This window comes from Pteropus vampyrus, unplaced genomic scaffold (assembly GCF_000151845.1).
Source record: "Pteropus vampyrus isolate Shadow unplaced genomic scaffold, Pvam_2.0 Scaffold11, whole genome shotgun sequence".
Classification (NCBI taxonomy): Eukaryota; Metazoa; Chordata; class Mammalia; order Chiroptera; family Pteropodidae; genus Pteropus; species Pteropus vampyrus.
Genome location: NW_011888792.1, coordinates 9,008,129 through 9,034,605, shown reverse-complemented (window position 1 = coordinate 9,034,605; position 26,477 = coordinate 9,008,129). Strand labels below are relative to the sequence as shown.

The window sequence follows — 26,477 nt, the reverse complement described above, 5'->3', positions numbered from 1 at the left end:
TTGATACATGGATGTATCCTAGGAAACTACCATAATATAAATATACTTGCATATTTAAATCACTCCCAAAATAAGAAAGAAAACAGTGAGACCGTGGGAGAAGAAATGACATACTCTTAAGAGTTCAGCATTGTATCCAATGCCACAAACTTAAATCTTAGCAACAGGTTTAAAATAAACCTTACCTCAATGTTGTATCTTCATCAATTATAACTGTCCTTTCAAACAAGATGCTGTTGAATGAGAGGACTCCATAAGGTTTGTCATTTGGCTTAATTGTGACTTGTACAATAGAAGGACTTAACAGCACAGCATCTCCCCGTAAGGTATCTTTTAGTAACACAATATGAAATGATTCTGCAATCTCTGGTATGGTGTCATCTACTATTTGAAATTTCAGGTGTGATTCATGAATAAAAGGTGGAAAAACAACAGATGTGTTTAGCTGAAGATCAATGAAGTCTAAATTTTGCTGGGCATGCGCTGTTGAATTCCCAGTTATAATAACATAACTTATCGAAACTTCATATTCATCAGATCCAATCAGATTTCCATTATCATCTTTTCCACGAACCACTGGAATGATGAGGATGTGGTCTTCTTCGGGTACCAAATAAATACTCTGTATGAATCTCACAGGACTGTCATTTTTCTTAATGATGATCTCAACTGAGCTCCTAGAGGCATTGATCTCAGCTCCTCCTTCCACACGTTTCAGATGAACCAAAAATATTTCATCATTTTCTGGTACCTGTCAAAAAAATATAAACAGTGGCAAAACACCAATGGCCAAAACACCTGCAAAAATACCAAAATGTAAAAAGTCACTATGTTTCAATACAATTACATAAAAATAAAAAATCTTTAATGAAAAGAGAAGGTAGAAGCTTGTTTAGTATCCATTTACTAAAATATTTTCTAAAGGTAAGTAACATATTTTAGATAGGGAAGGGAAACTTCATAAGGCAATGATATGAACAGGTAATGAAGTATAGGCATAATGTCTTTTGATCTTGATCAACCTTTAGATAACTTTAAAGGATAGTAAAATGAACATATATTCTTTCTAGCTTTATCAGGTGAGTAGGGTCAGAAGCACCTTTCAAGGTCAACTAACATCTAAGAATCTGGAAAACTACATAAAATATCACATACAAATTGTTAGTTTTCCACTATGATTTATTCTTATTTCTCTCTAAATGGTTTCTAATTCAAGAATCAAACATATGAAACTAATCATGTGATTTCCAAATACATATCATGCCTCTCTGGAGAATAAGCTCTAAGAGTCGCTATTAGGGAAAATGTTGCTATTGTTAAAATGAAACTTTTTTTTTTGGTAACTGCACAGAAATCTTAGGGATAACCTCTACTGTGCTGTTTGAGCTTTCCTTCACTATAAATTCTATTTTATGAATAAAAGTGAAAAAATACATCTTTGTACCTCAATTAATAGTACTATAAAAGGTAAAGCTATATATCTCAAAAAATAAAATATTATAACTTGATTAATAATCTTTTTTCCCCAACTTTATTGAGGAATAATTGACAAATATAATTATAATATAGTTAAAGTATACGATGTGATTTGATATATATGCTATCAAATGATTACCAAGATCAAGATAATACATCCATCGGCTCACATAATTAACTTATTGTGTGTGTATAGAACGTTAAGATCTACTCTTAGCAATTTTCAAGTATACAATACCATAAATATTAACGACAGTCACCATGCTGTACATTAGATCCTCAGAAGATGATCTTTTAAGTTCACAGTTAAAACGTATAAATAATCACTGCCCCAAATTATAAGCTTTTCAATATTCCAGGATCTAAAAACAAATGGTTTTCATTAATTTCTGGAACCAGATGAACTAGAGTTATCACTACTACCTAATATTTCATTTTTTCAACAGGACCACTCCTTTCTAATAATGTCTTCTAATTCATTTATTTTTTTTCTTCTCTTAGGATCTGTGATTTGGTTTCATGATTTTTTTGTAGGAAGGTAGAGCAATGGTTATAAATTTCTAGCTATTACCTTTATTTTCCTGGCAATACTAAGATTTTTTTTTTATTGTCATGTTTTCTTCTGTTTAGCTCAAAGGGGATATACTGGCACATTACTGCTCAAATTCATTCTTTTCTGAGCAATTAAACGAACTGTGTCATATATCTCAAACCCTGGTAACTGTCAATGTGAAATGTAAGATTAATGAAAGCCTTCCTGTGCCTGTGAACATTTAAAATATTCAAACAAAGAATATCAATTACAGTAAATTTTTTTTGTTTTTATAATATTTATTTTGGGTAAGTACTACTGTACCTGCTCAAAACTGTAATTATTAACAAAAATCAGCTATCAGGATCTACAAAATGTTTAAATTTCTGTATTATGTATAGCTGCCAGTTATATCCAGGTTCATCAGCTTTTAGACATATGATTTAATGTTAATTCAATAATGTAAATATATTTTAAATAGATATATTCCAAAATATATTCCAAGATATTTTCCAAAATAGTTATTTATAATTAGTTAAAGTATGACTGGCCATTATATACTAACTTTACATAGGACTGTTCTTGAATAATTTCAAATACTGAACACATTTAATAATTGACATGATGTTCTCTAACATGTTTGTAATAAAGAGTCCCTGTCCCATTTAAGCATTGAACACTGTCCGACCTCATCATCAAGCACCGTCAAGTTATAAACCACTGTTGCTCTGCCAGGGAGAAAGGTGATATTTCCTTTAAGTGGACTCAAATCTTCTTCTGGTGGATTAGGGCCACCCTCTACCTGTAAAGAAACACACAGTGCCATCAATACATACAAAATATTTCACAAAAGTAAAAAAGCATTATTGCGATGTCAGCTGACAAAAATCTGAAGTTTACTTAAAAATGTTCTATAAGAATGATACTATCCCATATGTGAGTCTCCCCTTCTAATTAATAGTCGTATAATCAAAACGTATAATTATAGGTTTTGACTATAATTACATCAAACAACATGGTTTCTAAGAGCTTTCTCTTTTTTCTCAACCATTTTATTAAGCTTGAGAAAAAAAAAACTTTTATTTTTTTCTTGAGAGGAAGGTATTCAAAATTAGTAAATTCTCTTAGGTAATGGAATCAAATACCAGTTCCATCATGGACTATATAACCTTGGGCATGGTAGTTAACCATTCTGTGCAGTATTTTCGTCATCTTTAAAATGAGAATAATGTCCACTTCACATGTGAAGATTTAACAAAATCATTTCTTTTGAAATGTATTTATTAAGTACTTTGTGCTTGAACGCTTTTAAGTACTAAGGCTAGAGCAGTGAACAAGGCAACCTCTCTACAGACTAGGACTTTACATTTGATGAAAGAGAACAAATGATAAGTAAATAAATGTGTATGTAGCAGATGATGGTGAGTATTATGGAGAAAAAAATTAAAAGGGCATGAGGAAGATTGAGTGATAGGAAGAGTTGCTGTTTATATGCAGTGAAAACAGCATCAGTGTCAAGCAGAACAGTATATGGCAATATTAAGTGCTCCACAAATGTTAGTTGTAATTACTTCAATAAAACAAAGGCTCAAGACTCAGTAAAATAACTTCAGACGTACATAGCAAATTTGAAAACACTATAACTGATGATACCTTATCATTTCTACAAGCAATGTTTTTCTAATTTTCCCATATTCGTTATCAGCTATTATTTTCAAAACTCTATTATCTAACTGCATATTACTAAGTACATGAAATATTGATTAAGGCTTCCTGTACAGAACTTGCAAGACTACTGCATAATTAGTGTTTACTATGTTTTTCATGCATTACTGCCTTTTGCCATTTTATTTTCTTATGTAATTAACATAACCATTATATGATGTTGGCCCCCATGAGCACAAGAAAAACTCTTCTATGCTTCTGTAGAATTATATTACATAAATCCAATTATCCATTTTATTGATATTATAATAATTAAGATAGAATCTGGTATCAGAACTTTCTAAAGTTTTAATGTTTGAAAATAGCATATGATTATGTTCTGGATCTTATAAAACACAAAAATTAGTTGAAGATTTAAATATTTACCTCATAGAACAGCTAACTACGGTGAGCATGTGCTGAGTAAGCAATAAAATGGAATGGTTACAGGTAGCACCCTAAGAAATGCATCTCACTCATAGCCTATCTTATTCATGTCAAATGCTATAACATCTATGGTCCTCTATGGTGGAGTTCAACTTCTGTTAACATCATCTATTAAGTGTATTTTTTAAAATGGGTAATGCAAATGGGGGAATACTACATATTAAATAATTTTATATAAGCCTAAGTAACCCATGGGCATTTTTTTTTAATTTATATTCTTGAAAAGGTTTATCATACAGGTTCTATGAATTTTTATGAAATTAACATTATTATTCTATTTTGTGGTTTATTATTAATCTATATCTAAAATGAGATGTCGTGTTCCACAGTATATTCAAAAAGCAAGGAAAGCATTTTTAACTTAACCACGAAATGTATCAGATAATAAAAGTATTCATTTTTATTTCATTTTGGTTAAAGGCCATATTTATTTTTAAAATTGTGCCAATTTTAAAAATATGAACTCTAAAGTGTTACCATTCGAAATGATTTCAGAGTAAACTTACCTCAAAAGTTACAGTGACCATTCCATAGGTTCCTTTTTCTCTGATGAGAGTAAGAGGCACAGACTCGTTTCTGCCTGTAGGCTCACTCACTGTGATTGAGAAAGGCTATTGGGAAGAACGAAGACAATCAGGCACTGATCTGCCAGAGGTAGGAGGTGCTACAAAATGTTACCTTAGAAATACTACATTTCCACAGGCAAATCAATCCACGTTGTTCTCTTAAGAAAGTGGTATTTCCTAGCATTAATTAACGGCAGCTAATAAAAGCACTTCACTTATAAGGTTAAAAACAATAGTGTTAAGGGAACATAAAACTAGTCAGACAAAAGATGTAGATTCTTGTCTTGGTTCTACCATCAAACTGTTTTGCTGAGGAATCTTAAAGGTTATCTTGTTGAAAAATGACAAACTCAAATGCTCACAGGGACCCGGGTCACAGAAATGAGTTGCACCTTCAGACCAGGGCATCTCATTGGAACCAACACTCAGCCTTGCTCCCAACCACTATTCTTTCTTCATCAGTGAGCTCATCATTGAAAAGCAGACAGCTGTTAATGACGTTTTCAGGTCATGATCGCTGAGGGGAAGAAAAACCCAGGACTTCAAACGTTGAAATATGCATTGGCTGTGGAAGAGGGAAGTAGCCAGGTACATACTACCTAGGGCAGTGGTGCCCATCTCTCCAGTATCATTTATAAATGATGTTAGGAATGCCTGTCTCAAGAGTTGTGATGAGGTTTCAACAAGATAATTCATATCAAGTGCTTAACCTAGTACCTGACACATAGCGAGGGTTCAGGAAATGTTGGCTATTATTATCATCGAGAATATTACCTTCATCGTCAATATATTCATTATCTAGATCGGGAAATAATGCCAGCCTATTTAATGTCTATTATAAGCTCAACAGATACTTAATTTAATTTTAATCATTTAGGACAGCTTCCCAGTCAAAGGCTACTTGGCAGCAGTGAGACAATAGTCAGGAACCTGGAACTAATGCTGGAGACTACAGAATTCATTCCCAGAGGCTAAGATATCTAATGTCAAAACCAAAAAAAAAGGACTTCTGGTCAAGATGGTGGTTTTTGGTTCTCCTGAGTACCATGTTCTACTGGATCAGAACTGAATATTAAGAATACAGTGTCGCCAGGGTGCCACTCTCCCCCAGGGACTCTGGATTTAGTGCTGCAACCACTCCCAACTAATACTCCACATGTATGCCCTCACTCAAGTTGCCAAGTCAGTTGGTATGGAGTTCCTTCAGGCTTTCAGGCTCCTGAAATTTTCCACTAGTGTTTTGACCCTGGCCTATGATTCTACAACATTTTTATAATCAATAGGAGGAGAATTTGGAAAGTAATAATAACTACTCCCATCCCTGTTTCTTTTCATTTTGGAACTTGTGTTATCACAGCAAGCCAAGTAGATTTGGACAGCAAATCTACCTGTATTTCTCACTAATTACTAAGACACCTACAAAGGCTTTCATTCATCTCAGTATTGGCAAGGTGAGAGAACTAAGGAAAAGTTTACTGAAATACACATTTTGCCTTTTGTTCTATGGTGGCTTCCATTTACAGAAATTCAGGCGATTCTCCTCATGCCACCTTGGGATCTTTTTATTCTCTGGGGAAAATGCTCCATCTTGAGTTAACGATGGCTGAAATATCCTCTCAGACATTGTAGAGTGTTATGTGTTTAGTAACTTCGATCTTGCATTAATGAAAAATATGTGGACTTTTGCGGGGGGACAAATTTGGGGACTGTTATATATTTACTAGTCTCAACTGGAAACCCCTTTTGAACAGGGGAGAAGCAAGCCAGCTATTGGACAGTGATTTATTGTGATTTTTGTTTACTGAAAAAATATTTCTCTTCTGAACTATATTTCCATTTGTAGTCCAGAAGGAAGTTCTTATAACTCAAAATTTGTCCAATCCTATATAAAGGACTTTTAAATATGTTTACTTTCAAAAAAAAAAAAAAAGAATTCTTTAAACAAATCACTATGAAGTTGGGGGGTGAGTGCAGAGGAAAGGCAGTAGGGAGGAAATAAAGCAAGTAAGCCTGCTTTATAATTAACTAATAATTCCCTAGCATTCAAATAGAAATAATTTAATTAATTTCTGCAAATGACAATAGAGTAGAGGTTACAAAATGTCTACTATATTTATGTTATTCACATATCTTGTTTAATAAAGATACTACAGTTATAAAGATCATATTTATTTATAGCCCACCTTGTTCTGAAGATAATTTAAGGTAGTAAGAAAATGACATATGATCTACCAATTGTAGTTAGCATTCTAAATTGGGGAAAAGGCTGGGGAGCATCACATCATATTTTAGTAATGATAATTAGTAACATGATTCAAAAGTTTCCATATCAGGAAAGTGATTATAGTCTAATACTTAGTGGCAAAATCCAATAGTATTAGGAAAAAAAAGTTGTTTTATTTTTTTAGAGCTCGATGGCAGCTATGCTCACCACTACACCACCAATGCCAAGTGACTTTAGCAAAGGGGGGACCCAGGTCCGTAAAGATATATGCACCCTGATGTTCACCACAGCATTATTCACGGGGGCCAAGACATGAAAACAACCGAAGTGTCCTTCAGTAGATGACTGGATAAAGATGTGGTACATATATACAATGGAAGATTACTCAGCTGTAAGAAAAGATGAAATATGCCATTTGAGACAACATGGATGGACCTTGAGATTATCATGTTAAGGGACATAAGTCAGAGAGAAAAGGTTGAGAACCATATGATTTCATTCATATGTGGGATATAAAACTGAAAGCAACAAACAAAAACTCATAGACACAGGCAACAGTTCAGTAGTCATCAGAGGGAAAGCGGGGAAGAGAGGTAGATAAGGGTAAAGGGGGTCGAATATATGGTGATGGAAGGAAATTTAACCTTGAGTGGTGAACACACAACATAATATACATACACATGATGTATTATTAAATTGTACACTTGAAACCTATATAATTTTATTAACCAATATCATCCCAATTAATCTAATTTAAAAAATGAATATGATGACAAAAAAAAAAGAGCTGCTTACAATTTCTCTCAAGGGGGGACTTGTCTTGTGTGTTTGTGTTTAAAGATAAACCCTCTGAACATAGGATTGGCCAGGGACATAGGAATCTGGTGATAAGGGAGAAAAAAATTGAACTGCTGAGAAAAACTGAAGGGGATGACATGGAGTTTTAACCTTTATGAAATATTAATTAATGGGAAAATCTCAGGGTAGGGATTAACTACAGATGTTTTAAGCACTGTAATGCCTGCTATTCAATTTTAAGGTTACTATAGATTTTTCCAGTATTCTTTCAACACATTTTTCTCATTTCCAAGTCACTCCAAATTTTCAGAGGAGGCTGACAGGCAACACTTTCTTTAAGTGGCAATTGGGGAAATTAAGCATAAGGAAATAGTTTATGACATCTGCTATAGACTGAATGTTTTTGCACCCCCACCCCCAATTTACATGTTGAAATCCGAATCTGTAATGTGACAGTATTAGGAGATGGGGCCTTTGAGAGGTAATTAGGTCATGAGGACAAAGCCCTCATGAATGGGATTAGTGCCCTTATAAGAAACTCCAGAGATTTCCCTTGCTCTTTCTGCCATGAGAGAACACAGCAAAAAGGCAGCTGTCTATGAAACAGAAAGTGAGCCTTCACCAGACACTTCAGAACTGTGAGGAATAAATTTGTTGTTTTTAAGCCACTCAGTCTATGGTATTCTGTTATAACAGACTGAACCGACAAACACAACAACCGAGTTAGAGACCACCAAAGGAGGTAACAGTGAGTCAGGTGGAATAATCAGCAGAAAGAGATTAGGGCAAGTAACAACCATGATAGTATAGGCCTTATCAATTCGAAAAAATCTTAGGTAGAACAAATGGACAGTCTATAGAATGTAGAATACAGCTGAAGTCAGAGCAAATTTTATTTAGTATCAAAAGACAATGATACTAGGTAATAACATTATAATGATTTAAAAAATAAGCTATTATCTAGCAACCACAAGATTAATCAAACTATAAACATACCATATTAAATGAAATAATTCCAAATGCATTGTCATTTGATAATATTGTCACAGTAACAGTCCTTGGCCATCCAAGCTTCACATTTCCTGAAGGTTTCTAAAATAAAAGCCCAAATATATATTAACAAATTAAAGATAAGAAGAAATAATAATCATTTTAACAGAATTTCTGTCTTTAAATAATTATTCAGAGTATGAATAAAAATACAAGAATATTTTCAATGCACAGATTAAGAAAATATTTTCAAACTAAGTCAATATGGTAAAAACGTCCCAACAAGAATTCTTCAAAAAGTTTTGAAATTGTTAATCACTAACTACTAAAATATAAATTATTATAATTATAAGTAATCATTGGCTAGTAATACGATAAATATTACAATTACTCTAATCTCATTACTAATAGGAAAGAGAATTAAGCAAGCAGTATGAAATTCTATTCAAACATGATTCTTTTCTTATACTATAGAAGGTGCTAAAACTTAATAATTAGCTATTCCATAATCACAGAGCCAAGCTAAAGATAAAAAAAATAGTTAAAGCATTTTTCTAATAAATGTGAGAAGAGTTGTCTGCAACATTTCTATTGCCATTCAACAGCAGCAAAAAGGAATATAAAAAAGAGGATAATAAGCAAAACATGACTGTTTTAAGTATCATTTTCATAAAAATTTTAATCATATCAATATAATCATTCTAAAAAAATTCTCGATGCCCTTCAGCGAAATTAAGTAGAGCAGCATTGGCAGTTGTTGACTCAACCTAACAGATAAACCCATAAAGGAACAATTAAACCTTAAGCTTTTCAAGCATTTTTCCCAGGGGTACTCTGAATTTATTCTAAAGCACAGGGACCTCCCACTTCCATGCATGCTTTTTGTGCTCCTCTCCTTTGAACTCAAAAGTCATGGTCATTCTTTGTGCATCTGGCAGCAGGGGGAGGATAAAAGAGAAAAGGGCCAAAGAGAAGAACGGGTTTTCTTGAGCATCTGTCATGGCAGTTGCTAAGTAAGCTGAATGGATCCAAAAACTAGCTGTAGGATCTTCTAAACAAGATTGCCTGAGGAATAACTAGACCATGGAACTGCCAGAGAGGTTTTCAGTTCTGGCTTCTGTGAAAACCACCACCGGTCACCTAAATCGGCTTATCTCTATAGCAATAGATTTTTAAGGGTTACAAGATTTTTATGAATTTAAGGTTAAGGGAGGGTAGGGGAGAAGGATTTACCTGTAATGTTAAGTGAAAAATAAAAGTTTCATCAGGCTCTGGTAAGTCATCATCACATACTGCTATATACACTGTCCTGTTTGTTTCTCCAACAGGTATAAAAGCTGCAGCATATGTGTCAAAAAAGTCACTGGTGTCTTCTCCATAAAGCTATCAAATGCAAAATACATAGATAGTTCTTACATAACACAGTGAGGACAAACAAGACTGATGCTAATTGGAGCGATCAACAGAAAAAAAAAAAACCATGAATCATCAAGTGACACTGATGTTTATAGATAAGATATACAAAAACAAATATTTGACTGATAAAAATCACCATCAAAAAGCATTACAAAAAGAAATGATTCTACACAAAAAATATTTGCTTATGCTCTAGAAGATAAAGGAATCATCACATAGAAAGGTAATAATTATAAAGGAAAGTAATGATGTATTTTTTTTCTCTGCCCCTTGACTGACCTGAAGTGGATTACAGCAAACCTAACGAGAAGGCAGTTGTAGCTAAAACTCTCCCAAAGAAGGGTTAAAAGTAGCCTGCCAAAATATATCAAGAAAATCAATTCTTTTCCTTATCAGTTTCAAAGAAATTGCTCTTTCCAAAACTTCCAATGTGCAGTTTATTTATATTTTCCCACAGCGCCAATAAAGATCCAATAAACTTATTAGTCATTATAAACTTTTCCTTAACTTTTAAGACCTAATTCTGTAATAACAGCATTGCTAATAAGTTTTTTAAGAGAAAAATAATTATAAAATTATAATGGGGCAACTTCTTGTGCAAAATCTAAATGAGATTTTGCTAAAGAACTCAAAACTAATAACTCAGTTACTAAAATGAAACTATTTAGTATAAACAAAAATTAAAGATGCATATAGTTAATTTTTAGTCTTCATTTATATAAATCAATTGTTTTAAATACTTGAGAAATCCAAGTAAGTTGTCAAGGATGTTGGAAAACTTGCACTCATACTTTAATATAAAAAATGGCACAGTCTTTTAGAAAGCACTACATATCAAAAGCCACTGAAATGAAGGGAAAAACACAGTAATCAAACTCCCAAAAATAATTTAACAATCTAAAATATGCAAAAATCAACACATAAATAGTTTCATTTATAACAGCAAAAATTGGAAGCAACTTCAATGAAAATCAGTTGAGGAATAATTAGGAAATCATGACACCACCATCAAGAAACGCTGTGAAAATAATAGAGCAATCTGAAAAAATCATTAGGATACAAGCAAAATTATATGTAAAAGGTTATCAAATATAATATATACTCAAACTAAAAATTAATTCAATATATACATATATGTCATAACATAAGAATGAAAAGCAATGCATGAAATTATAATATTGGGTTTGTTTCATAGGTAGTTTTTTCTTCTTTGTCTCTTTTCATAATGTTTCACAATGTAATAATTTAACCTATTGCTTAAAAATATATTTATGGAAACAAAAATTTTAAGTACATTGGACCTCAAATATACCAATATCCTTAGTGGCATATGACATTACTTTCTGGTTAAACATAAACACAAACATATGCACACAGAATCCATCCAATAATTACACCGTGTGCGAGGGCAATAGTTTAACAAATTCTACCTAACATCTATTTAACATATCTGATTTCTCCTAAAAGAGCTCTCTGACATAACTAAGGGTTTTTTTAAATTATTGCCATGTTTCTACTTTTAAATATTTCATGTATTTTCTTAAAGCTACCTGACAATAGATAATATATCCACGCAGAGAACTAGAAGTCAAATTACCCAAAATAAAATGTTCTTTTACTTAGAAATACTTATTGATATTTTTGTTTTGTTTTAAAATATATGAACATTTAAAAATAATCAGTCTATACCTTTAATATGCAATTACTGTCAAATGCACATGCTACCTTATAATGATGAAACTATTCAGAATCTCAAACTGAAACTAAGAAATTTTCATATCTATTTCAATAAGAATAGAGTACAATCACTTCTTACCGATACAACTGCAGTAACATTTGCTGGCTCTCCTATCCTTTCGATGACAAGACGAATAACTGTTGTACTTGTTTCATTAACTATAAATTCTGTTTGTCCAGCAAACCTTATTTCTGTTTCTCCAAACACAAAAGGGATGAATAAAGCTGAAAGAAGATTTACTAATAAAGATGAAGAAGGCATCCCTACAAGAGAAAAAAAACTTTGTTCACAAAAACATATGTAACGTTATTTTCATAAAATTGTGTTGTCTACAGATATAAAGAGTGAAGACTCAGACAGTAAGCAACTAAGACATAAATACATCAAATACTAAGTTACCCGATCCAAATGTGTTATTACAGAAATAAATTAAAAATCCCAAACTCTTCTATGGTTCTCTTTCACTATTCAGAACTACTTTTGTTAACTTATATATCAAGATAATAGGTTTATAATACTAGCTTTAAACTTATTTACTAAATTTAGTTTGTTTAAAAAAAAAAAATGACCCTCCAATTATTCTAAGAAAAACCTACGCAGCAACATGAAAACTAATTAAAGCCCATCTTCCCCCAAATGAAACTATAAATTACAAGCAAAAACTTTTAAAAATTACCAAATGGATCGATAATCTTAATGGAACTTATTTGTCTATTTAGTGATCACTCAAATGAGAACTCTTGAAACTAGTATATAAAGCATTTAACCTAAAACTTTATAAATTGATTTCATAGTTGTGTCTACTTTTTCCTTAAATTGGTCTTACCTGAGCATGCTTTTAAAAGTTTTTGGTTATTCCAAAGAAACATTAATCTTTTTAAAGAACACATAAATTCCCAGAACTTAAAATTTTCCCATTTTACTAGCTAAAATACTAACACCACTTCTTAGAAAATGTCCATGTTGCTTTAAAAACAAGCAAATTTGGCAAAGCATGTTACTTCCATAACTTCTATTGTTTTCATCTTACTACAACCTGCATGTTTATGAGTCATCAATATTGTTCCTACTTTCAGCACTGTGTGATTCAAGTCTTTCAAAAGCACAACAGTGCAGTGGCCTCTTGAAAGCACTGCTGTTTTGTAATGTAGATGTACCTTAAAAAATGTGAACAATTTTTCTCACGGATCATTAAGATTCCAATGGATTATGTGATCAGTCACACGAACATAACAAGTTCATGCATTTTTAAAGGAGAGTTGCATTACAAACTCTATGAGCCAAAATGCTTCCTATTAATCTTTACCTTGGTCAAGAAGTAATAAAATTTTCACATTCGTGGTATTTCCACACGGCTGCGCATGGCTTTATATTTAAGAACCACAAAATACATAAGTTCTTGATATATTTAGGGTTTAAATCTAATTTTTGCAGTCAAGTACATTCAAACAATGCAGTCTGAGACTGCTTAACATCTCACATGCTTAGAGCAGCAAAATCTATAGACAGAGATGCAGAGTTCAGATGGAGTCTAGGAAAGAGACATAGGCCAATAGGGAAAAAGATTCTGGGAAACTAGGGAACTTCTTACACCAGTGCCTTCTCTCTAAAGAAAGCCTGCCATGGGGCTAAGGGATTTGGGTAAAGAACTGAAAAGAGTTCTCCCTCTCCAGCTGCACACTCTTGACTTCTAAGCCAGGAGCATTTATTGAAAGAAAGGAAATGAAAAATATGAGAGAGAAGGAAAAAAGGCAATACCTGGGTGAGGAAAAAGGCAATACCTGGGAGCAGTTCTGGGCTAAACTAAAGGCAAATGAAGAAGATCTTTTGTGGAATTCTAAAGCCAGAATGATTTCACACCTCACTTATGACAAATAGTGAGAAAGAAATGAACTAGGGAGGAGAATACAGAGCAGAGGGATAAGGAAGTAGCAACTGGGGCCTTGGGTGTGTAAGTAAAAGATCAACTTTGAGCTATTGTGACTTTGAAAGAAAAATCTCAATTCCTTGAACATGAAATGTGATAGTACCCTGAGCTGAGATAAGAAGACACCTAAAAAAGTTCTAAGAGAGAAAGAGTGAAAATGAGTTACAGTATGAGGAGAAATCATGAGTGACTGGGAACATAAGTTCTCAAAATTTTTCCTGCAGAAGAATCCACTCAGACCTTTGTTAAAATTCTCATTCTCACATGCAGAAACTCAGATCCAGTGAGTTTGGGGTAGGGCCCAGGAATCTGCATTTAACAGGCAGCCTGACTGATTTCTAATGTAACTGATCCTTGGGATACACTTTGAAATACACTGAGTTAGAATGTGAGGAGTGTGTGCTGGAATGGACATACAATAGACCACATTTGTAGCTTTAAGTTAATTACGAAATTTTTCAATGCAGTATGAACTTACTGCAGACTTCTTCACATATTTTTCTACATATTACCATATTGCATTTTAAGATGCCATATATCCTAAAGAAAAACTATAATGACCTACAGAAAGTAATCAGAACAGCAAATGCTTATATAATGTTGTTCTAGGTACTTTATATATAATAACTCATTAATACTATTTTATAGTTGAAGAAACTAACAGACAGACTAGTTAACATATGCAATGTTATTTAGGCTAAGCAAGTAGCTATATTGCCTCTTACATTTTAGTCCTATTCACCACCATCACAAATAATATGATAGACTGTTTATGCTACATGCTTCCAAGCATTAGACTATTTTAAACTTATGTACGATAACCAAAACTACTATGAAACTGCATCATTATGAGTCTCCTAAAAGTATGCACTTTATTCTGATAAACATTACACTTATTTAACTGAAATTATAGTTCTCTTGACTACTTTAAATATAACAGCATCTCTGAATGTCAGAAACAATGAGTTCAAATGGTATATTCTTGCAGTTTCCCATGCAATTAAAGCTCCGAGGACTTGTGGTAAGTCAGTAAATTCATTTTAAATTGGTGAACATCAGTGAGTTTTGGGATTATGCAAAATGAACAAACAGGCATGATTGGAAATGCCTCAAATTCTGTGACATCAATGATAATTGAACCTCCTTTGCTTTCATCTTTTCAACTTATAAGAAAAGTTGTTGAGGCAAAGCTGGCATTCAATAGAAATTAAAAGATGAAGAAAAAGTTGTGAAAGTGAAGTTCCCAGGCATAATTACGCAAACGCTGAAGTTTCTTTTTCAGAGAAACTAGGTACATTCTCCTTTATCATACTAAAAAACTAATCTTTAGAACTCCGTTTATTAAACTCAGAAGACAAGGCATCAGTAACTGACACAACATTTAAGTCATATCTATTCAGGTCAGTTTTTCTCTCATTGGATTTAATAAGTTTTACATGACCCGTGAGACCACCTATTTTAAAACTCTATAAAATGAATTCTGAACAACAAATATTTAAAGGTCATAATGTGCTTAATTTGTAGTCTGTCACAATTATGAAAGAATAAGTTTGGCATTATTGAGTCATTTCTCTGCTCTGTAAATGGCATGATATTCCCATATTCGAATCCTCTCATTTCTATCACCTATGTTCTCTTCCCACCTCCCACTCTTGCTCAGTAAACTGTTCCGGCTAATAGATATATCTCTTAACAGATCTCTTACTGTGGTAAAACAATATAAGATCTGGATTATTTTCTTGCTTCTTATTTCCTGAATTATACTACTTTTTTTAAAATAATTTTTTGTTTTCAATTACAGTTGGCATACTATATTATTTTGTTTCAGGTGTACAACACGCCGATTAGTATCTATAACTTACAACGAGATCGCCCCAATAAATCTAGTGCTTATCTGACACAATACATTGTAATTAAAATATTATCGACTATATTCCATTTGCTGTACTTTATATCCCCATGACTATTTACTTCATAACTACCAATTTGTACCTCTTAATCCCTCCCCCGTCTTTACCCATAGCCCCAAACCTTCTACCATCTGGCAACCACCCAAATGTTCTTTGTACTATGAGTTTCTGTCTTATTAATTTTGTTTTTTAGATTCCACAGACAAGTGGAATCATATGGTATTTGTCTTTATCTGATTTATTTCACTCACATACTACTCTCTAGGTCCATTCATGTTTTGCAGATGGCAAGATTTCATTCTTTTTTTATGGCTGAGTAATATTCCACTATATATATGTACCACTTCTTCTTTAGCCATGCATCTATTGATGGACCCTCAGGCTGCTTGCATATCTTGGCTATTGTAAATAATGCTGCAATGAACATATAGATACACGTTTTTTTGAATTAGTGTTTTGAGTTTCTTCAGATAAATCCCAGATGTGAAATTACTGAGTCCTTCTTTGTCTCTTGTTATAGACTTTGTTTAAAGTCTATTTTGTCTGGTGTAAGTACTGCTGTCCCATTTTCCATTTTCTTGAAATATCTTTCTCCATACTTTTACTTTCAGTCTGTGTGTGTCTTTCGATCTGGAGTCTCTGGTAGGCAGCATATGTAAGGGTCTTGTTTTCTTATCTATCCAGCCACCCTATGTCTTTTGATTGGAGCATTTAATCCACTTACATTTAAAGGAATTGTTAGATGTAGTTATTGTCTTTTTATTATTCATATTTTTGATTTTTTCTTAAAGAAGTCCCTTTAACATTTCTTGTAATACTGATTCAGTAATGATAAATTTCTTTTGCTTTTACTTGCCTGGGATATCCTATGAAGTTCTGATAGAGTCCTGATAGTATGCAGGCACAAAGTCTTAGGGTCTTGGATTCTACTAATCACATTTAACCTACTCAACTAGTCATCGAATTCTGCAAAAAATATTTCAAAATTAAAATCAAGAATATAGTAGAGTAGCTCCTACAATGCAAACTGGTTGCTTTCAGAAGAGCAGCTTACATTTTAGTATAACATTTCTATACAGAGCATTTATTCTACATTGTGCAACACCCTGTGCTAATCATTGAGGACACAAGGACCCATGAGATATCATCCTTGGCTCCATGATACTCACAGGGATGGGCCTAAGATTCAGGTCACACCCAAAGAAGCCAATGAGATAAAATTCTGAGACTTTTGCTTAAACATAAAGATGCAGATACTCTCTCCCATTAGATTCAGCATCATATTGGCTGGGGCTAGTTTCCTCCAAAGCCTAGAAATGAAGCCAACACAGCCAGACAGAGCCAAGATATAGAGAAGAGTCAAGTCTTGATAATCAAGCTTAGGTTCATAAATCAAGCTTTACTGAGGCAATAAATTAATTTTTTTTATATAGCCAGCTTGGGTTGGATTTTCTGTCATTTACAACATCAATATTTATCTACTAATCTCCAACCTGTGACATTATGAATGCATGTTAGAATATACCAAGTGGAAGATCCCTCATTCTCCACTCTGACATTCGACGATCTTAATCTTTACTGAAAAGATTAAGTTTGTGAAAGGACCACACTAGCTACCTTTCCTGTTCTCATGCAGTTATTACCACCATCTGTAATATTTTCCTCTCTACCTCGAAACTGACAGTCACTAGTAAGGAAAATTAGGACATGTAGACAAATCAAAGATGTTTCCACGATAGAACAAAGCAGGACAGGAGTATATCGCATTGGCTCAATGTCCTGAAAAAGTTAATACCTTTCTGAGTGTCACAAAGAACCCTAACATCATGATTCTTTAAATTCTGGCATTAATTCCTTTCTCTTGCTTTTGTCTTGGATGCCTAGCTTTTTTTTCCCTCTTGAAAACCTACTGATAATTGATAACTTTATTCTCCATTTGGATTACTTAGCACATAAACATATCAAAGGCCATTTATAAAACACTGCCAACACAATATATTATAATAACCATGGAATTCTAAATCCTATTTATATAGGACATTATCTTCCTCCCATCTTGCCTCTTATTAATGAGTACCTTAGAAAAGGCTGCAAATATATTCTGAGTAAATAAAATAGTCTTCTATTTTAAGTTGCAATAAGTCTGTAGGCACAACAGAATAAGGAATAGAGTAAATTAGAATCAGCACCCAATAGATGATGATGTAAAGAAAATCATAAGAATTCAATTTATTTTACTGATTTTGCAGCAATCAACTTTCATATAAAACCTTTCATCAATTTGAAAATTAATTTTGTCTTTCTAAGTTTCAGAATAAACAATTTTAAGAATATCTGTGAGTGATAAGACAAAGTAAAAAGACAAAGATTATTAGTTCACAGTGAAGGGAATATACTGACCTTTTAGCTTCAGCTGTTGCCTTGTCAAAGCTGTAGCAAGCATCTTCCCACGGTGTGACCACCAAGTAATTAATACTGAAAATATGATCCTAATGGAGCAAGGTTTTCAAGTTTAGAATTACTTGAATTCTATTACATTTACTAAAGGGCACTCTAAAACTATAGAATTACTCCTGTGGAATAAGAGAAGTTTCATCATTCATATCATCAATTATTCAGCCTCAAAGAATTCTTAATCTGTTATTTGTACTACAAAAAATTGACCTCTTCCTTCCTTTATACCAAACATAATTTAAATTTGTACTTTTCAAAAAAAAAATCTAACGTTACAAATGGAGAAAATGCTAAATATTTTTAAATGATAAAGGGGATAGTCCCTTACTGTTATTCAAACTATATGTAATGTTTATTACCTTTATTTTTTATTTATTTAAAAATTTTAAGGAATAAATTTTTATTTTATTCATCTTTAAATAACATATATATACATCACATTATATTAAAAAAACAAAAAGGTAAACAATGAAAAGTAACTCTCCTTCACACCACTCCCCACCATCCTTATGCCTCTCCTACTCATAGTCAATTTGTTATCAACTTATTATCTGTCTGTCTCAAGAAAGAATCTGTGCATATATTAAGATGTACGTCCAGAAAAGTCTTGTGACAGATTTTGTTTTCTTCTGCATACAGGCTACAGAAATCAACACATTTTTTTTCAAGATGGTGGTTAACAGATACTAAACTTCGATGTAGACAATCATAATGGGAACACATTTATTGTCTTAAATACACACCATCATTATTGTAGATCTCATCAATAAAATGGTGGCTTCCATTGACTTTCAGTATACCTATCAATTCACTCTCTCGGGAAAGGTAGACAAAATCTAGCAACCTGCACTTTCCAAGACCACATTGTCAAACCTACATTAATCAAGACTAACTTGACCTCTACACCTAGAACACAAGTCATCCTGCCTCCTCCCTGCTTACATCATTCTGTGATTCCCCTTTGCTTCTTTCCTGTCTGTTATCTCCTCTTTGTTGATTCCATGTTTTCCTCTTTGTTGGTTTACTTGGTTTATTTCCCTGTTCTGATGATGAACATTCTCCAGTAACTTCCTAAGAAAGGGTATGTAGAGATAAACATTTTAGGTTTTATATGTTAAAAATTATTGTGATATTAATCTTCCACCAAACTAATATTTTCATTGGGTATTGAATTTTAGGTGAAAATAATTTTCTTTCATTATTTTGAAAGCTTTGTTCTATTATTTTCAAACTCCCAGCATTGCGGTTAGGAAACCTAAAATCATTTTGATTCTAAAGTGTGGTACGTGTTCGCTTATTCGTGTTGGCCTAATTCTGGAAAGTTCTTTTTGTCCACAAGTGTTATAAAATTTCACAGGATTTTTCTTGGAATTTGGTTTATTTTTATTTGGCTGAGGACTCAATTTGTCTTCTTCAGTCTGACACTCCTACAGATCTGGAAAATTTTCTTATTCTACTTCACAATGCTTGTGCCCCTTCCATTTTCACTGTTCTTTCATCCTAAAATTCCTATTATTTAATATTTATAGTCTAGGACTGACTCTCATTTTCTTATCTTTTATTTTCTCTGATTTCTAATTCTTTGATTTTATACTACTTTCTGAGAATTCATTACTAAATTTCAATTCTAATTTTTTTATTTATGCTATTGTTTTCAGTTTCTGCAATTTCATGATATCTCATTCTTTTATCTCTCAACAATATTGTTTTTCAAAATTTTCTGTTCTCTTTTTGTCTCTGTTACCTCTAAGGTGCTTTGTGATTTATTCTGAAATTTAATTTCTATATAAGGGGATATCTTCAAATGTCTGGTAATTCTTGGTTAACTACAAAAAGTAAGAGACTAAAATGATGATTGAATGGCCTGAATATATGAATCTGTATATCTGCATCTGATTAAGAACAAGAGACCAAATTGTTTCAAAATAACAATTTGAAATTCTGAACATGTGTAGGAGAGTGTAGCTTGTCAACACTGGGTGAAATGGATAAACCTTATATTAGAATGTCTCAATTTTAGTACCTTTAGAAAAGACTACCCTTGGGTTGAACAGGTTCCCCAAAGAAGATATAGATATAATTACAAAGACTTCTGGGACTAAGGGTGGGAAAGGGACTGGAGTCTGGGAAGTCAGTAATCATCTAATGATCATGTTTTCTCTAGGGATCTTCACCCTTAAACATGTCTCGCATCTCCAGTCAAGACACCAATTTTACCATTTCCAGAGAATAAACAGCACAGTTACAGGAATGGGTGTAGTCAGCAGCAGTTTAAAATGGAATAAATAATGATTCTAGGAATCCAACTACTTCTAGAGCAGCTGTCACCTCATCTATTTGCTTACCTACCACTTATAGTTACAGAGGTACCTGGTGCTACCATTTCCTATACCTTTTGATTATTCTTTGCAAACTTGCCTATTCCGTGGTCTACTAACTTAGAATTAAGCTACTGTGGGTCTGCTGAGCCAATCACAACTCATTCATCTACCTTCTGGCTCAAAAAGTGCATTGCTATTCTCACCATTCCTCTTTTATCCTTGTGAGTTTATCTAATTATCAAAAAAAATAAACAAACAAACAAACAATGCTTTACTATAAAGTTTTAGGTGGTTTAGGTAGATCCAATATAAAAGATACATATGAAAAGGTTCGTATTTTCCCAAGTATTTAAAATCACTTTAAATCTTGTCTTTCACGGTTCTATAAAACATTTTGGAGTCTCCTATTAAGTGCTACAAACAGTTTATATTCATCATCTTCATATTTTCAGCTAGCTAATTTTTATTCATTCACCTACTTTTGTATTAATCATGCATTAGGAGTCAAAATACATGAGATCTAGTCCAAAACTGAGTGATAGGTTCCTAGGGACCCACCATATTATGACTTCTACTTTTGTGTATGTTTAAATTTTCCTGTAATAAATGGCATTTAAAAAAAAAAAAAAGTCTTTAAAGGCTCCTAACTGCACTTAAGATAAAATGCAAACTCCTTACCATGAACCACAAGATCCAGTATAAACAGATGCTATCTTTTCTATCAAATACTACTCTCCTCCTCACTAAGCATTGCTGGTGTTTCAGATCCTTGAGAGAGTCAAGCCCTTTCTCACATTTGTACCACGGCTGGCTGCTCCCAAGGCCTAGGCCTCTCTTCTTGCCCACCTCTCACATGACCCTTTCCCATGATTTTATATGGTTTCGCTTAAATGTCACTTTCTCAGAAGGACCTTTCTAGTCTCTGTAGGTAAAAAGACTTGTCTTATGATATCTTTCTCTCAGCCTTTTCTTTCACTGCACTTATCATAATTTCCATTTATTCCATCTCTCTCCTTAGAACAAACACACCTTCAGGAATGACTCTGCCCATCTTTGATACCTTTGCATTCTCCTAACACAGTCCCTGGCATAAAATGGGCCCTCAAGATATGTTTAATTAATGAAAAAATAAGTGAATGAATAAATTAACTCATCTTCTTAAAGCAATGGGAAAATATGGTGTCATAAAAGAAAAGAGACACTCTCTTCAAACTCCCTTGCCTTATTTAATTTTGTCTGGGCCAAAAACAGTAGTCTTATTTGGATTTTGATTCCCATAGTATGGTATAGACATGAGGCACCTCGACATTAACCTTTTTTTTTTTTAAAAAAAGTATCCAAAACTTGGATATAAGGCAAAAAAAAAAAATGTGGGTGGCATATACTTTCAGTATACAGGGCACAGATCCATCCAAGACTTAAAAAAATATATTTTGTTCAACTCAACAACTATTTACTAATGATAAAAGGTTTCAGACTTAGTGAAGTTACCATATAAATTTGGAAATTTTCATCCAGTAAAGGTACAAATTATTTTTGTCCAGTGAAAACAGTAATCTAAAGGTCACAGTTTTATTGCCCAAAAGGACACTAATCAGTTTTATAACTAACCTAAAAATCTTAACATTCCTTTATTAATTTTCTTTAAATACTTAGCTCTTCAAAAGCTCTTTGAACTAGTATTAACACCCTACTGGTTCCCTTATTAATGGATTGAATAAAATCTGTGACGTGCTCACTTAACATTTGTATAAGAGTATGTTTATAAATCTTTGTGAAGCATGCTTCAATGCAATGATTTTTTTTTTTTTTTTCCTGAAGAGTAACGAAGAAAAAACAAATTATATGGCACATACACAGGACTTCAATTCCACAGCAGTCATTTCAGTGAACAGTTGTACAGTTTGGACCAGTACTTCCAGGAAAAGCAACATGTCACTTAACACAAATCAGGTAAGTAAATACTTGATACAATTCATAAAATCTTTTAAATAATGTGTGTGGACTTCTGATTTCTATCGTATTTCCAAATATTTAAGCTTGATATTTTCCATGAGACCACGTATACCCATATGCATGAGTCAGCAAACAAACATGACAAAAGTCATTCAAGCTGTTCATATTTGGATTACAAATGCCACCAAGAGAACAGTAAGAACAGAGTACAGAAGCTTCAATTGCAGAGCTATGTGAATATGGATTTCACTTATGCTCTCTCTAGAAGAATATGGATTTCACTTATGCTCTCTCTACCCCACTTTGACAAAGCATAAAATGAAAGAGTTACTATACTAAATCCTCTGAGGCAAACTGAGATGCAAGAAAGTAAGTTAAGATTTTTTCACACACAGCTGCCAAATCCAAGCGTGTGAAAGGTGTCTCTGTCAAGGAGAAGTAAGACACTTACTTGCCTTTTTTCTCCTTTGAAATATAAAGAAGCACGTGTATAAAGATTTCTTGAACCACCATTAGATGGCACCCCTCCATCTTCAAAACAATCAATTAATTATGAAAAGAGGTTGTAGGAATTTAAAGATTGATTTTTGCCACCTACACTGGTAAGGTGTTTATGTGCCATGTGATCTACTGTCACTGCCAGGAGCCATTTTCCTAATTTAAAACAAAATACTTTTTAGGTACTCGATCCCTTCAATTAACGATTTCAAATTTTCCACAGGGCTTCAAGAACTGTACAAAATTCTAATGTTAAAATAAAAGCCTTGATATGAAACCAAAATATCTGAACACCCTCTACTCTTCCCCCCACTTTTACAATCCCCTACAACATTAACACTTGTAAAACCTAAGACTGGATTACAAACATTTCCACCCCAGGAAGCTCAAAGCCAATGACCTTACAATATTAATTCATTTCTCCATCTGTCTCACATGCATTGAATTTATAAGAAACAGATTTTATGTCATCTCAGTGTGCTACAATGTTATGTCAATATACTCATATCTCTAAGGAAAATCAGTGAGACAGCTTTTCTCACTGTCCAATTATATATTAGTTTACAAATCGAAAGTATCATGATAAAATCTAAAATCCATTTTTAATAATTCTCTTTAATGCTTGGTAAGATTACAAAAGTACCTCTATTAAGCAGATCAAAATTTCCAAATGCTAAAATACTCTTCCTGAATCCATTAAACACTGTTAAGCACCCTCTGGAAGTGCCACTAACTCCAGAGAAAACTCAATTCAGGTTGTTTTTCACTAATAAAAATGTTAATGATATGTATCGGAACATTTAAAAATTCTATGTCAAAGTTTGAAAATTTTCTAGTTCAGGGAAAGCCTAGGAGTTTATCAATAACAGATCATTGAGATGAGTCTGAGCTGCATAAAACATTTTGCAAGATACGATTTTTAATTTTATGTAAGGTATGAGTAACATTTAATTTAGTTCATCTTTACGGAGAAGCAAATGCCTAATATACTTTTTCTTGCTTTCATGATTATGCTTTATAACTATATTTCTGCTTTTCTCAAAGCATTCACTCTAACCACTGATTTCTTAACTAATTTTTTTCTTTTCTTACCTTAAATTTCCACTCATTTGGGTCTTTCATGGTCATGATCTATGGCCTACATATATTCTAAAATTAAATGTTTCTCTTCTTTTCTTCCTCTTAAATAATATAGTGTTTCTGTTGTTTTAAATGCAGCCCAAATTTTGTTTCAGTACTATGCTGGGGGTTAGGGGATGACAGGGTTAGGTTTTATTAAAATTTCCTTATGGTTGACTGTAATAAAAATATTAATTCATTGGAATCTTTAGTATGTAGCAAGTGTGGACTAGTCCACAACACCCAGTGGTGCAATAATGTTACCATGTTATTACTTCTCCAAATTAATTAAATCCTGCTCAAGATGCCATAAACCATGCTGGAAGGAAATCCAGTTTTACCTCTTGGAGGTCCCTACTTGTATGCTCCAAGGATACAAGAGGCTTACGCATTCCTAAAGGTCTGGTGTCTCCCAGATTACAGAGCTCCAGCTGCCACTGAGCCTCAGGACCTGGTGCCCTGTTTGAACCTGGTCCTCCTCCATCTGCCCAGGCCTGCTGCTTCAGGCCATGGCTCTCATGCCACACTGGCCACAGTTCCTGACACAGGTCAGCACTATCTTTCAGAGGAGGGCTGCTCCACCGCCCATGTCACTTCTTTAGCGGTATCTTCAACCAACGGCGTCCCTATACAGAGTTTAGTGCTAGGTCCTTTTAAGAGCTTAGTCTTTTCGTTCATCCACACAAGTTTAGAAGAGCTTAATGGAAACCCATGCATGGCATGTGAATCCTACTGATGTGCTATGGCTGCGTCTATCATTCATTCATCATTCGACGATGTTCAAAAAATACTTACTGACTCTCTACTATGTGCCAGGCATTGTCTAAATTCTGGACACACGACAGTAAATATGACCAGAATCAAGACATTAAAATAGAATTTTATCTTGAGTAGGTAAATTTTACCTAAAGAAAAGGTAAATCCTCTTTAGATCAGTTTTTACCTCCCAACTATACCCTCAACACTGATATGTAAACAGTACTGGGAAATAAATTGCACATCTTAATACGTTCAAAATTAGAATAATGTTTATTCTTCTTTGCTTTCGTTACCGCATCAGAATTCCCATCAATAATTGCCCACCTTTAAAATTTTATAGTATTTCAAATATTTAAGGGATTTTATTTCATTTCCCTCAAAATTTTCTCTGCCTCCATTTCCATAGATTGTCTCCAAATATGGAACACGCATACTCCTCTGTAAGAAAAATTCAACACCTATGTTTCTGACCCCATCCCTTCATGTTTCTTCAAGTTTTACTCCTATTAATCTCCCTATCTCTTCTCTTCTTCTCTCTTTCCCTCCCTCCAGCTCTCCCTGTCCCCCAAATGCAGTCTTCTTACCTACAAACAATTCCCCATCCTCAGCCTTGCTCCAAGCTTCGACCTCAACTCTATCCTTCCCTTCAATATCAAATTAAACTTTCCCTTGGAGCAATCTCAGGTTTTCCTCATCCCTATAAAACACTCCCATTTCCAACTCTTAAATTTTCACATAAGCTACAATCAATATTCCCCAAAGTGTGTTCTATGCAATGCTATGCCCACATTTTGACCAGACTAAAGAATTCTGTTGTGAATAAGGAAATAAATTTGTATGGATATTCTAGATATTTTCTTAGTCAAAATACTTAAACATAAAATAAACACCAAAAAGGCCTAAACACAGAGTTAACTTTATTTAACCTATCATTTTCCAAACCTATAATGACCACAGAACAATTTTCTCTAATTGATAGCTAATTACCTTCTGCAGAGCTAGACTCACATTGTCAACTACTTAGACACTTCCATCTAGCTACCCCACAGTTTCCAGCAAACTATTTTTACTGTAGTAGGCAACGATCCTTGTTCAATGAAGCCCCAATATTGAGCTCAAGAAGCTTTCAACTGACTGCTGGGCATCTCCATACAGAAATCCTACCAGTCTTTCCAACATGTCTCAAACCAAAACTAAGCACTACACATCCCAACATCCCCTCTTCCTGTCCCCTGCCTCTGAATTCTCATAGCAGAGATGAGCTGAGCACCCCTCTCTTACAAATCACTTATAATATTATTCCTTGACATCCATCATCCACTACATTTTGGTCTCCTTAAAAAGGGGTGTAATGCTTTATTTATCTTTGCATCCTCCTCTGCACTAAAGCTAGTCTTATTCCAAATTGTGATCAATACTTTTTTATTATTTTCAATAAGAAACTGTATTACACAAACTTAAACACACTGGTTTTGCAGTCACACTACCTCGGTTAAATCCAGGCTCATACTTGGCCATTTGTGTTGGTTTAGGGAGTGGCTTAGAGTCTCTAAAACTCAGTTGTGTCTCTAAACCTCAGTTTTCTCATGAAAACGTGGGAATAAATCATCTACCTTAAAGAGTAGTCATGAGTATTAGAAGA

At 33.5% G+C, this 26,477-nt stretch overlaps 1 protein-coding gene across 1 annotated transcript in view; it reads right to left on the bottom strand.

Annotated features, from left to right (window-relative positions):
* The window catches only part of ADGRV1 (adhesion G protein-coupled receptor V1), a 494,515-nt gene that overhangs the window by 456,912 nt on the left and 11,126 nt on the right, over window positions 1-26,477 (bottom strand). Inside the window, exons 3-10 of the mRNA XM_023522723.1 lie at window positions 19,125-19,253; window positions 18,129-18,217; window positions 11,970-12,154; window positions 9,971-10,120; window positions 8,744-8,839; window positions 4,666-4,770; window positions 2,697-2,810; window positions 186-751 (exon numbers count right to left, since the gene is read on the bottom strand). Of these exons, the coding sequence (XP_023378491.1) occupies window positions 186-751; window positions 2,697-2,810; window positions 4,666-4,770; window positions 8,744-8,839; window positions 9,971-10,120; window positions 11,970-12,154; window positions 18,129-18,217; window positions 19,125-19,253 (1,434 nt within the window). The remainder of the gene's footprint in view (window positions 1-185; window positions 752-2,696; window positions 2,811-4,665; window positions 4,771-8,743; window positions 8,840-9,970; window positions 10,121-11,969; window positions 12,155-18,128; window positions 18,218-19,124; window positions 19,254-26,477) is intronic.